This window comes from Clytia hemisphaerica, unplaced genomic scaffold (assembly GCF_902728285.1).
Source record: "Clytia hemisphaerica strain Z4C2 unplaced genomic scaffold, Clytia hemisphaerica genome assembly, whole genome shotgun sequence".
Classification (NCBI taxonomy): domain Eukaryota; kingdom Metazoa; phylum Cnidaria; class Hydrozoa; order Leptothecata; family Clytiidae; genus Clytia; species Clytia hemisphaerica.
The window spans coordinates 308,035-319,586 of NW_027103287.1; the positions used below are offsets into that span (position 1 = coordinate 308,035).

Below are 11,552 nucleotides of genomic sequence, written 5' to 3' on the forward strand. Positions count from 1 at the left end.
GGATGAAGGTAATTAAAGACCATTGGCCATTTGAAAAGAAACGTTGAACTTTATGATTGTAATTTCGTTTTCATCCTCTCATAGAACAAAGTAGAAGGGACGATATGGAATCGTTAGCTTACGTTCTAATGTATTTCAACTTGGGCGTGTTACCATGGCAGGGATTACGTGCGGGCACCAAACGACAAAAATATGAGAAAATCAGTGAAAAGAAAATGTCAACGTCCATCGATCAATTATGTCGTACTTATCCTTGTAAGACCTTCTTTTTTTTCTTTTTTCTTCATTTATTTTTTCCTTCAGTGTATAGGGTGTCCGGTAAAAAAAAATTTGAGTTCGAACATGATTCTGAGTAGAAGGTTAGAAGGTTATTGCGTGTGTTTGTAAGAAAATATATACCAACACAATAATTGTTTTTACAACAGTCATTACGACTAGATACTTTTTTGCGGACACCCTGTATAGTACACACTCTAGTACACTAGTACACACCCAAAAAAATTGAACACATTTTTATAAAAAGTAAAACCCTCAAAACTCATTATCCGGCTAATAATTGAAATAAGATTACGATTCTCTGTTCAATCAATAGACATTCAATTCCCAAAATGATTGAATAGGTTTAAGTATTAAGTATACAAGTCATGAAATTTCGAATGTCGTAGTGTACATGATTTCTGGAGTCTGCTAAATCGCGTGCCACGCGTGCCAGCGTGCCATCGGTTTTTAGGCGTGCCAGCGTGCCATGCGTGCCTTCGTGCCAACTGTCTTGGCGTGCCAACGTGCCAGCGTGCCAACTGTCTCGGCGTGCCAACGTGCTAGCGTGCCAACGTGTCTTGGCGTGCCAGCGTGCCTACGTGCCATCCAAATTCCGGCGTGCCATCCAAATTCCGGCGTGCCATCCAAGTTTTGCGTGCCATCCAAATTTTTTGGCGTGCCTCCCAAATTTTTGGGCGGCCAATCCCAAATTTTGGCTGTTCAACCAACTTGTTGGCGGCCAATCCTTATTCCGGCTTCCTCCAATTTTGGTCCTCCAAATTTTGGCGGTCATGCCAGAATTTGGCGTGCCAATCCTATTCCGGCGTGCCATCCAAGTTTTGGCGTTCCAACCAAATTCCGGCGTGCCAACCAAATTCCGGCGTGCCAACCAAATTCCGGCGTGCCATCCAAGTTTTGGCGTGACAACCAAATTTTGCGTACTTTTTCAAATTTTCAGAGCCTTTATTTTCCATGAAAAATTAATTGTTAGGCGATATTTTTTAAATATACACTTACTACGGTCTCTTACACTGGTTAAGGTACGGCAACCCAAGTGAGCGGTGTAAGATAAAGAGAAAGTCAAGAAAAATGATGACTTCTGGAAATTACTTTAGCCCTTGGACAACTATTTAACTAAGCTCCTTATTTTTAGCTACAGCTCCTGACCACTTGATTTAAAAAGGCAAAAACGGTAACCGTAAACTCATGAGCTTTTTGGCCATTTTGAAGTTTTTAGGTTTTCAAAAAAAAAAATTCCAGAAAAAAACTTTTTCAAAAGGTTTCAGAATGAATAAGCTTTTCAATTTTTTTTAGAACATTAGCGTAGACAAGGGGTGGAGAAAGATCTGCGTTGAGAGTAATTTTAACGTCAAGCAGTTCATAGTATCGTGACATATAAACATCATTACTATGTCCGTTTTCGACTCGCGGATACCTAAGAGCCCCGGGGGCGCTATAATTGTTTTTTTCGAAATTTCCGATCCAGGATATTTTATTACAAACACCATTACACCCCCCCCCCTCGTATATGAAGGTTTGACATCTTTTTTTCCCAACCCCCGGTAGGATACCTAAAGTAAGCCATGTTCTTCATCCTTGTTTACTCTATTGTACAGAACTCCAGAATGCCTCAAAACGACTGAAAATGACATAAACAATCTAACACTGAGGGTAGTTTACGTTGTTTGGAGCATTTAAGAGAAAGCTTTTTATATAAGAATTCTCTTTAAAAATAATGAAGATCAGGATGAAACTCAAAAGTCCGAAAACTCTCAATAAGATTATTTCTCATGGTTTGTAAAAAGTCAAGTCAAAAAGTAGAAACATTTAAGAATAATTCTCCCTCAATTTTGGCAATTTCTTAAGATACTTGAACCGTCATCCAAAGTACACTACAAAACTTTTTTTATTTATAAGCAGAACTTAAATAAAGCATAACAAGCTGGGATTCATGGATCGAATACAGAGGGATGTATTGTTTTAGAACAATAGACAATTAAGCAGTTAAGCATATGTCAGCATCAGCTTAAGTAACCATTGCTCAAGAAAAAAGCATAACGCATAAGTTCTGAAACATAGATTATTAAAGCTGAAAATGAGATTTTGCTTTGGTCAAGAAATGACAGGTAGACTGCCCTGCCTTACGCATGGAGAAACACGTGTATCCTCCAATCTCCTTCAAAACTTTTAAAGTGATGTAATGCTCTGTTCAATAAAAATGATTATAAAATAATAATAAAAGTAATTTTCATATCTCTAAAACGCTCTCTGGAGCATTAATGTTTTCATTGCATGACAATCTCTATCCATTTGCACCGCCAGCATCTATTGAGATGAGAAACATCTTGTGTAAATTGGTTATACAACCGCATATTGTGTGATATTGCCATTATTTACATAAGTTAAGTGTCATTACATAAAAATAAACCTTGAAAATGCTTTCCCACTAATTTTGAGGGAGCCATATTGGGGGTCCCAATGGGTCCATATGGAGGGGGGGTCAAGTTGTGTCATCTTCTCCCCAAGTTTACAAATTTCGGTAAAATTCGGAGAGCACGCCAAATTCGATGGCCGCCGAAATTCGGAGGCAGCCAAAATTCGGTGCACCCCGAAAAATTCGGATGGCATGCCGAAATTCGGATGGCAGCCGAAAATTCGGTGGCACGCCGAAGTTTAATGGCACGCCAAATGGATGGCACGCTGCACCCAAGGCAGTTGGCCGCCAAGGCCGTTGCACGTGGCACGTGGGCACGCAGCACGAAGCACCGGCCGCGTGGCACGCGATTTACAGACTATATTTCTGCCATTTCGAGGACACTACTTAGACAACGGCTTTCGTATACGCAGTACGTATGAAGTCAGTGTTTCGGCTTTTATGTTTTGTAATGTTATAAGCCATCCGTAACAAAAGACCTTAGGAAAATTTTCGCGAGAAGAAATTTTCGCGGAATTTAATTTCGCGAATCAGAGTTTCAAAAGGCAAATTTCGCGGAATTTAATTTCGCGAATGAGCCGATTTCAAAGTTTACGGAATTAATTTCGCGATTGAGAAGAATTTATCAACTTAGATTAACTTTTAAGACCACGGAGTTGTTTATATTTGTAATATTGATAAAAAATACACACGTTATATGCTTAAAAATCAATGTGTCATCTTTTTGGTAATACCTGGTCAAAAACAAAAAAATAAGAAGAAGAAAAAAATTAATTTCGCAGAATTTAATTTCGCGATTTAACAATTACGCGCGCCCAACATTCGCGAAATTAAATTCCGCGAAAATTTCTTCCGCGAAAATTTCTTCTCGCGAAAATTTCTTCCCTTAAGGTACGAAGACTCGAGAGACTTCCTTTTTCGGAAACCATGGAAGTGGAGCTCACCAAGAAACAACATAATATTTCCCGTTACTCGAATGTTTTCTTTGATAATGGCTGATTATATAGTAGACCCAGATGTAGTTTCAAATTTGCAATTAGCCAACGTAGATAGATAGAGTCGATATTTAAGGGGGATAGCACAATAATCTACTATTTTTAGACAGTGTTTTGATTGTTTTCACGGGGTCCACGGCCAGCCGACTCGGCTATCTATGGAGCGGAGATTTGAACCGTGAACTCCAAGTTTCAATTACTGACGCCTTGACCATTCGACCAACGCTCCTTAACACAATCAGTAACCTTTGTTTTTCTTTGTTTTTTTTTTAGCCGAATTCGCCACTTATTTGAACTACTGTCGAGCTTTAAGGTTTGATGACAAACCCGACTACAGTTTCTTGCGGCAAATCTTCCGCGCTCTTTTCCACCGACAAGGATACACTTACGATTACATCTTTGATTGGAATCTACTGAAAACGGTTTGTTTAAACAGTTTTATTATTGTTTTCAATACTACAGTGACCATTGATTGTTTCAAGGCGAGATTGGTGCTTTTTGGTGGTTTTATTATTATAACATACCAATACCGAGTTCGGAAAACACCTGGAAGGTCTGGATTAGGAAATCTTGAATGACTACTCCAATGATTTCACAATGGAGGTCTGGTAACCCACCCTTCGGTATGGGGAGGATTATCATGTATCAAAGTTGGCTGGAGATTTTATTAGGCTTTCGCCCTTTTTTAAAGCTTTGGCGTGGGCGGCCGCCAATCCTTCACTGTGATGTCAGACAGGGGGGCCATGCAGTTGGTACCCGACATCATGATTACTAACTGTAAAATTGAAAATTTGAGAGTACACCCACCACCCCTTAGCAGTTAGTACCCAAAAGTACTAAGTGTATTTGACCATTGACAGGTTAACACCACCCCTATTTGCACCGAGTATCCCGCAGTATTAAGTGCATTTGACTATTGGCAGGTTGGTATCACCCCCTATTCTGCCCGGTTTAATGGTCTTGAGTGACCGGCACTCAGGGTTATTATTATTTGAAACCTGTCAGTACCCTAGGCAGCCCTGGGGTTGACACTAACCTTTGTGATTTTTCTCTATTTGATTTATTATCTTAAACACAAACCCCGACATAAATGGTACAAATCTACAAAGCTCAATATGTAAAGTAAAGTCTGCCCAACATATTCATGATATGCACCATTGCAATGTCTTCTTTTCCACCCAATAGCTGATTGGTTGAAAGTGACGTATTGACTGCTTTTACGTCACTTTCAACCAATGAGCTATTGGGTCCATGATGTAATGTCAGAAGACATTGCAGTGGTGCATATCATGAATTAGGTCTAAATCCCCAGAAATAAAACATCACTTTTGCATTGTTTGACAGAGGAATTGAGGCAAGGCTAAAGAAGACATTTCAGCGCTGTGTAAATTAATAAAAACAAAAAGCTGGCTGACAAGCACAGCTAACAAAATGTAAATCATAATGACGTAATTTAGTAGCGGCACACAATTTCAAAACAAGAAACCTTATGGGATTTAGAATCAAACTTTTGTAAGTCTTGAGAGTGAAACAATTGGAAAAGGCTATTGATATGGTTAAGACCAGTCTTTTTTGCAGTTAGTACCCTAAAGGTACCATTTCATTAACTTGAAATTTATGGCACACCACCCCTCATAGCAGTTAGTACCCTAAAAGTACCATTTGATTGAGTTGAAATTTATTTTACACCACCCTATAAATGAAATATGACCCACCACGGTACTAACCGTCATTATGTCTGGTACCAACTGCATGACCCCCCCCCCTGTGTCAGATAACCTGGCTCGTAGCACTGCTTGGCCAAATGTTTATCCCAAGATGATCTCTTTTCTCTATCGCTGTTTTGCATTGTCCCTATTTTCCTTTTTTCCCTTTATTTAGAATGCTACCCGCGGTGGAGAGGATAGTCGACGTGGTGGTGCCAAAGATTCACAAATCACGGCGCAACAACTAGGGATGGCTGGGGCCAGTGGTGCAGCCGCAGCAGGACCCGGTGGAGCAAATTACCAATTACGATCAGGGACCCGCGGACAATCGTCTAAGCCACACCAAGGTATTGTCACATTCTTATCGCTATTTTGCTGACTTGTCAAGATAACGTTTTTTATATTAGCTCCTAATTCTTAAATGGCACTTTATATTTCTTATTATTAACCATTACGTACAAGCATATCTAGACCCATCCTAGTGCGTCAGTTTATTAAAGTCCAGGCCATTTTTCATGCCCTTTTAGCGTCTGATAATCGGACGCTACCCCTCCTGAAACTACCAAAGTATTGGTAAAACAGCATTTTTAATAGAAAAACACTGGAAAAAGTGAAGGCCACCAACGGACGCTGCCTTGCCTTTCTAAAATATGGCCTGTAAACACGAAAAACGTCACAAATTAGTTTTTCATAATTCAAAATTCATAAGTAATAAGCAAGTTCTTTTTTTTAGTGTTTTAGACAAAAGTTAGGCGTTACTTTGGAATTGCTCGCAAAATTTGTTCCCTTGAGGTGTAGCATAAACATATTTTTCTAAGCATAATGGGGCTTTTAAAATACATGTTTTTATAACGCTTAAGCATATGAAGGCTCAGATTTGCAAAATCCCTAAGCATGACATAAGCATATATGTCAGCCTTAAATATTTTTCAAGTTGTCCTTTTTTATCTGTTTAAAAAGGTTTGGTAGGTCAAGTAAAAAAAAAGACGTTCCACCGCTAGCTTCATTCCACTGCACCCAAAATCTGAACAAAATTTCTGAAATTTCACAAAAAACCTGGCTCGGGGTGAATCATAAGCATATGATAAGCATAAGCTTTGCCTGCATGCTTTGTAAAGTTAAAAGCATACACGAGCCTGGCTAAGGGGCAGACACTTGCTTATAAAAAAGGACATGTAAGCAAGGCCGTGCAAAATCAGTCTGCTAATCATGGACCACATTTTTCATCAACCACGATTGGAGATATTAGTATTTGCCCGATTGAATTACCGTATGGATGCTATCAAATGGTGCATGAGTCGCGGCATTCCTAGTTTAGGCTAGTGATATCCAGTCAAAAATGAATGTGACGTAATGTACCACATCCTTTGGTATGACCTGTATCTTAGGCCATGCCATATCTTCCTTCGTTTCAAGCGTAAAACTCCTACTCTAAGGTCTAAAAGCCTGGAGATGTAGTGTATGTGAAATAGAAATCGCACAATGTAATCTTTGTTTCTTTTTGTTTCTTTTCTCCATCGTAGGCGATCGCGAAAAACGTGGACAACGTCATCCAAGTGGTGATGCTGATGAAGCAATGCGCTCTCCTTCACAGATGCGAGGTGGCGCCAGCAGGCGGCCAAGCGGACGTGAAGTTTTGGATACGCGGTCACCGTCAAGACACAGGACTGTTACCAAATCATAATGATAACAAATGTTTGGTTTTTTTGGCTCTCGACACATTTTGATGAACAAGATTCATTTGGAATTTTTATGTGCAAGAGATTTTGGCGGTTTTTTGAAATACGAGGATGGCGGATTGGAAATGGATGGAATTAGAATCACGCCCTTTTTTCGCCCCGGCCCACGTGAAAACCACCCTTCATTCAGGGCGTTGTACATAATTATGTGAATAGAATTTGGTAATCCACTCAACTCAGCGCAATGAAAAACAATATGATGATAAAAACGTTCCTTGCCTTTACAACGCCCGCTTTGGAAATGCGGAAAACGCACGCGCATCCGCCCCTTACCTAATTGGGCCGACAAAGATTTTTTAAAATTTTGATGTGGTGTTTTCGACATAAGATGTAAGATGCTGTTGTTTGTTTATTCAGAGGTGTTCTATACCTTTAGTCTGCTTTTCTTATGGGTATTTTTTATCGTTTATGCAATAAATGTTTTTGCTCGATTAAGATTACGTTCGTTTTAAAGGGACATAAAAGTAGTAAAATGTAAACATTGCGCGAACCACGTGTCATTAAATAGAATAATTAACGTCGCGTGTTTAAAACAAACTTGTTTGAAACACTCAACATCAGCCATATTTGTTTTTATTTTTTATTTTGACACATGACATTTATTTGGATTTTGTATCCCGCTGCATACGCTTTGTTGACAAATTTCGTCAGTACTTTTATGTCCCTTGAAGTTCATTCTTTTTCACTACTATATGGAAACCACTTACAAGGGGATTAATCCAATTACCCATGACATGGTTTCTTTTTGGTAGCAAATAAAGAGAGCACACTTAACTTAAAACGAATGAAGTGACAAAAATTTCTTTCCCGTGTGTCTACGGTAAACCCATTATCTATCAAACTTGTTCCCAGCTCTTTTTCATTTGACCCACCGTGAAGAAGGATAAGGGACCTGGAAACAAGTTTGTTTTATTCCTTATTTTTTATCAATCATCTTACTACTGAAACCACAAGTTTAAGAAATGTCTAGTTTTATTTAGTTTTTAGGATGATGTTTTTTCCTATACAGATATACGTTTACTACTAATGTAATGTAATATTATTTTGACTTTTTGGCGGTATTAACTACCCTTGAAGCATTGGGAAAACAGGGCCTACATCATGAAATTGAAAGTGGGGGGGGGGGCAATGAATATAGAGTCTAAGGAGGTGCAACCAAAAATTTTTACTTTGCAAAAAAGCTGGAAAGGAATCGTTTAAGGCTTTATTTTTGAATTAGTGTTACTGTTTCTTCATATCAGGCACATGTTTCGTATCAGGACGGTGTCTTCCTATTGTTATATTGTGCTGATATAAACAGAAAAATGTTACTGACCGATCTTGCTCCACATTCATATCAATTCCATATGAAGAAGCTTGTGAATTAAAATTTATGTGTAAGCAAACGGCGTAACTCTTATTTAAAAACAAAACCTTAAAAATCAATAAAGCTATTGTATTTTTCCGTGAAAATTATAACTTTGCATCATTAGCAAAAGCTATTATATACAGGGGAGGTGACATACATCGTTGTTTCAACATTGCATCTAACGTTCATATAACATTAGATTAACGTTGAAATGACGCTGTGTGCCACAGGCTTGACTACTCTCTTAAACAGTGTCAGAAAAGGCCTATCGTTTCAATGCTTCAAAGGTTGTTTTAAGATTGTCCAAATTTTAACGTTTAAACTATACTAATATTATTTTCTTCACCGTAAAAGTTTCTAAATCTTTTATGATTCATCCTTTTTATATACACATCTTGTCGATACAGTCAATTTCTGGAGACCCAATTTTGATCTCTTTCCTGCGCTTTACTACTCTGTTAACCTGCTAATTATCTTTCTTATTTGACAATTACATGTTTTTTATAAGAACAAACTATATAAGAACATAAGGCTTCAATGACCAAAATGTTAAGAACAAGTTAAGAAAATCTTAAGGCTTTGTGGACTTAAAAACACCCTTTTTCTTAGGAAAATGGTCAAATTACTCACAAAATGGTCAATATAAGAACATGATAAGAACATTTTGAAGCTTAAAACTCAAAAAGTTCCGAAGGCTTCAAATTTTTTGGATGTTCTTATAAAAAACGTGTAATGGCTAGAATGATGTAATCTTTTATAAGGGAACGCCAACAAAGACTGTGCTTGTACCAGGTTTTAACATACTTTGAAACAATTAGTAAGATGATCGGTTACTCTAGCCAGCTGCTGGAGGACCATGTATATTCGATTGTGTCTGTTTAAAGTGAGTTATCAATTTAAGTCTTTGATAGGTCATTTGATAATAGATCTTATCGGAGTTTTTGATTCTTCTAAAAAAGCGATGCATTGTGGGATTGTTTCGGGAGTATTACAAAAGAATTCTTTTATGAATTCTTCGAGGGAATTCTATTGTAATACCCTCGAAACAATCCCACAAGGCAACGCTTTTTTAGAAAAATCAAAAACTCTAATAAGGTCTATTTAAATCTATGATAGGTCATTTGATTAATATTTTGAGTGTAACGACTGCCTCGATTTGAAACCATTACCACGGTGATCAAGTCGTCAGAGTCTGCAAGAATTACTTTCATAAAACGAGTAAACTCCTTATTAACTCCTGGGAATCAATTATGATAGCAGTATTTTGAAAACGAGGTAAGCGTTGCTCGTGACGTAATTTATGAAAAGGGCTGGGTTTAGTTTATTACTAACATCTCAGATACCCAACTCTGTACGACAATAAGACAAAAATAAGACCATTTGGGCTGCACTTAGACTCAGATTTCAGGCTACAGTTTATGGCCCCCAAAACGCCTATCCAATTTGAAATCTTTCTACTGAATTCAGACAAAAGGGAACGTTGAATTTTTTTTTTAGTATAAAGGGGTTTTCGAAACAAATTTTTGAAAAAAAATAAGACAAAAAATTTAAAATGTTAAAAAATGGCATTTTAGTATTTTTCTTTTTTGGACTCAAGAGAAATGTGTTAGGATTGAATCTGAAGCTTTCCCAGGTTTTAAAGTACCAATATGCACCATTAAAGCAAATAACCTCTGTTTTGGGGGCCATACACACTGTAGGAAATAAAATCTAGTTTCAGGATGAGGTTTTGAATTTCTTGTCTATCGTTTAGCAATGATAATAGGATAGACATTTGTTTTTTTTAATTATACTTTTGACATAAACTTTATAAATATGTTATATGCTGTTGGTAATATAGAAATTTCTTCAAGACTTCTTCTTTTTTTGTTTTTCTGTTTTTTTTTATTCTCTGGAAGAATTTTTATTAACAAGAAAAGAAAAACATGTGAAAATTTTTTGACATATTTTTTTGATATTAATTCATTAATTTATCTAATCAACAACATTTCGCAAAATTAGGATTATTTTTTTTATTAGAATATGATTTTTGAGCGGTTCTCATAGTCTATACAGACTTGTCTACACAGTTTTCGACACGTCTTTTTAATAGCATGTTAATCAGATATTGGCATGATGACAAAAGATTTAATAATTATAAAATGAGACCTACGCGTTAATTAATACGTGAGAATATTACAGTTTATGAATCAAAACTACCTGAATTAAAATGAGACTCATGTTTTTTCTCATTTTTCCATTTCTTCCTTACCATTATTTTAAAAATCTTTAGAAATTTTTCAAATTTGGGCCTTTGTGATTCTTATAAAAACGAAAAAGAATTCTTAATAACTCTGTAATTATGTGCGAATTTACTTTCGAAAATGGAAAATATCTGTAGATAAAGGAAATGAACTATTCCATTCCATTCCAAGAAATTTCGCTTACATACAATGCCAATTTATACTAGCAAAGCAAAAATTGCAAACTTAATCAAATTTTAATGGCGTTTTCAACAAAAGATATAATCAGTCGTATGTCCACTTAAAATTACGTGAAAATTATCCTATGACACTTTTCGTCACTCCGTCATTTAAGTACGTCTAATTATAGCTGACCAATGATATCGTTTGTTTTTACTCAATGGGATAGAGTGACGTCACTTTTAAGATGACACAGTCAGTCATTGACGGATTTTAATTGCCATGGCAAAAATGCTGTGTGAACTCTGTCTATTGTTTAGCAGCTGTTATTTTCCTGATATAGTAGATTTGATTTACTCAAGAGGAAATATTTGCTTTTCTAGTAAGAAGACGGTTTTTGATTTCAAAAATTTGATAAGGATTTGTCCGGCGGAAAACGGGTAACAAAAATGACGGAATTTCATTGTTTTCGCACCACGGAAAACCAGATTCTATTGTTTCCGTTAATCCAGATGGTCCGATTTTTCGCCCGGTTTTGCTTTATCACAGACTGCTGGATTTACAAAGTCCGTGAAGTGAAATCGCCTAAATCCAAAATGGCAAATTCTGGGCGTAAAAGCAGTAAGGGTAAGAAAATCTTATATTTTGTAGAATTTTTATATACCTCTTT

At 36.9% G+C, this 11,552-nt stretch overlaps 2 protein-coding genes across 3 annotated transcripts in view; one reads left to right on the forward strand and one right to left on the reverse strand.

Moving 5' to 3' along the window:
* The window catches only part of LOC136808768 (casein kinase I-like), a 57,863-nt gene extending 49,934 nt beyond the window's left edge, over positions 1 to 7,929 (forward strand). The window contains exons 6-9 of the mRNA XM_067065307.1: positions 85 to 255; positions 3,961 to 4,109; positions 5,569 to 5,740; positions 6,917 to 7,929. Of these exons, the coding sequence (XP_066921408.1) occupies positions 85 to 255; positions 3,961 to 4,109; positions 5,569 to 5,740; positions 6,917 to 7,077 (653 nt within the window). The 3' untranslated portion in view covers positions 7,078 to 7,929. The remainder of the gene's footprint in view (positions 1 to 84; positions 256 to 3,960; positions 4,110 to 5,568; positions 5,741 to 6,916) is intronic.
* The window catches only part of LOC136808750 (ubiquitin carboxyl-terminal hydrolase 22-like), a 151,219-nt gene that overhangs the window by 81,720 nt on the left and 57,947 nt on the right, over positions 1 to 11,552 (reverse strand). The window lies entirely within an intron of this gene.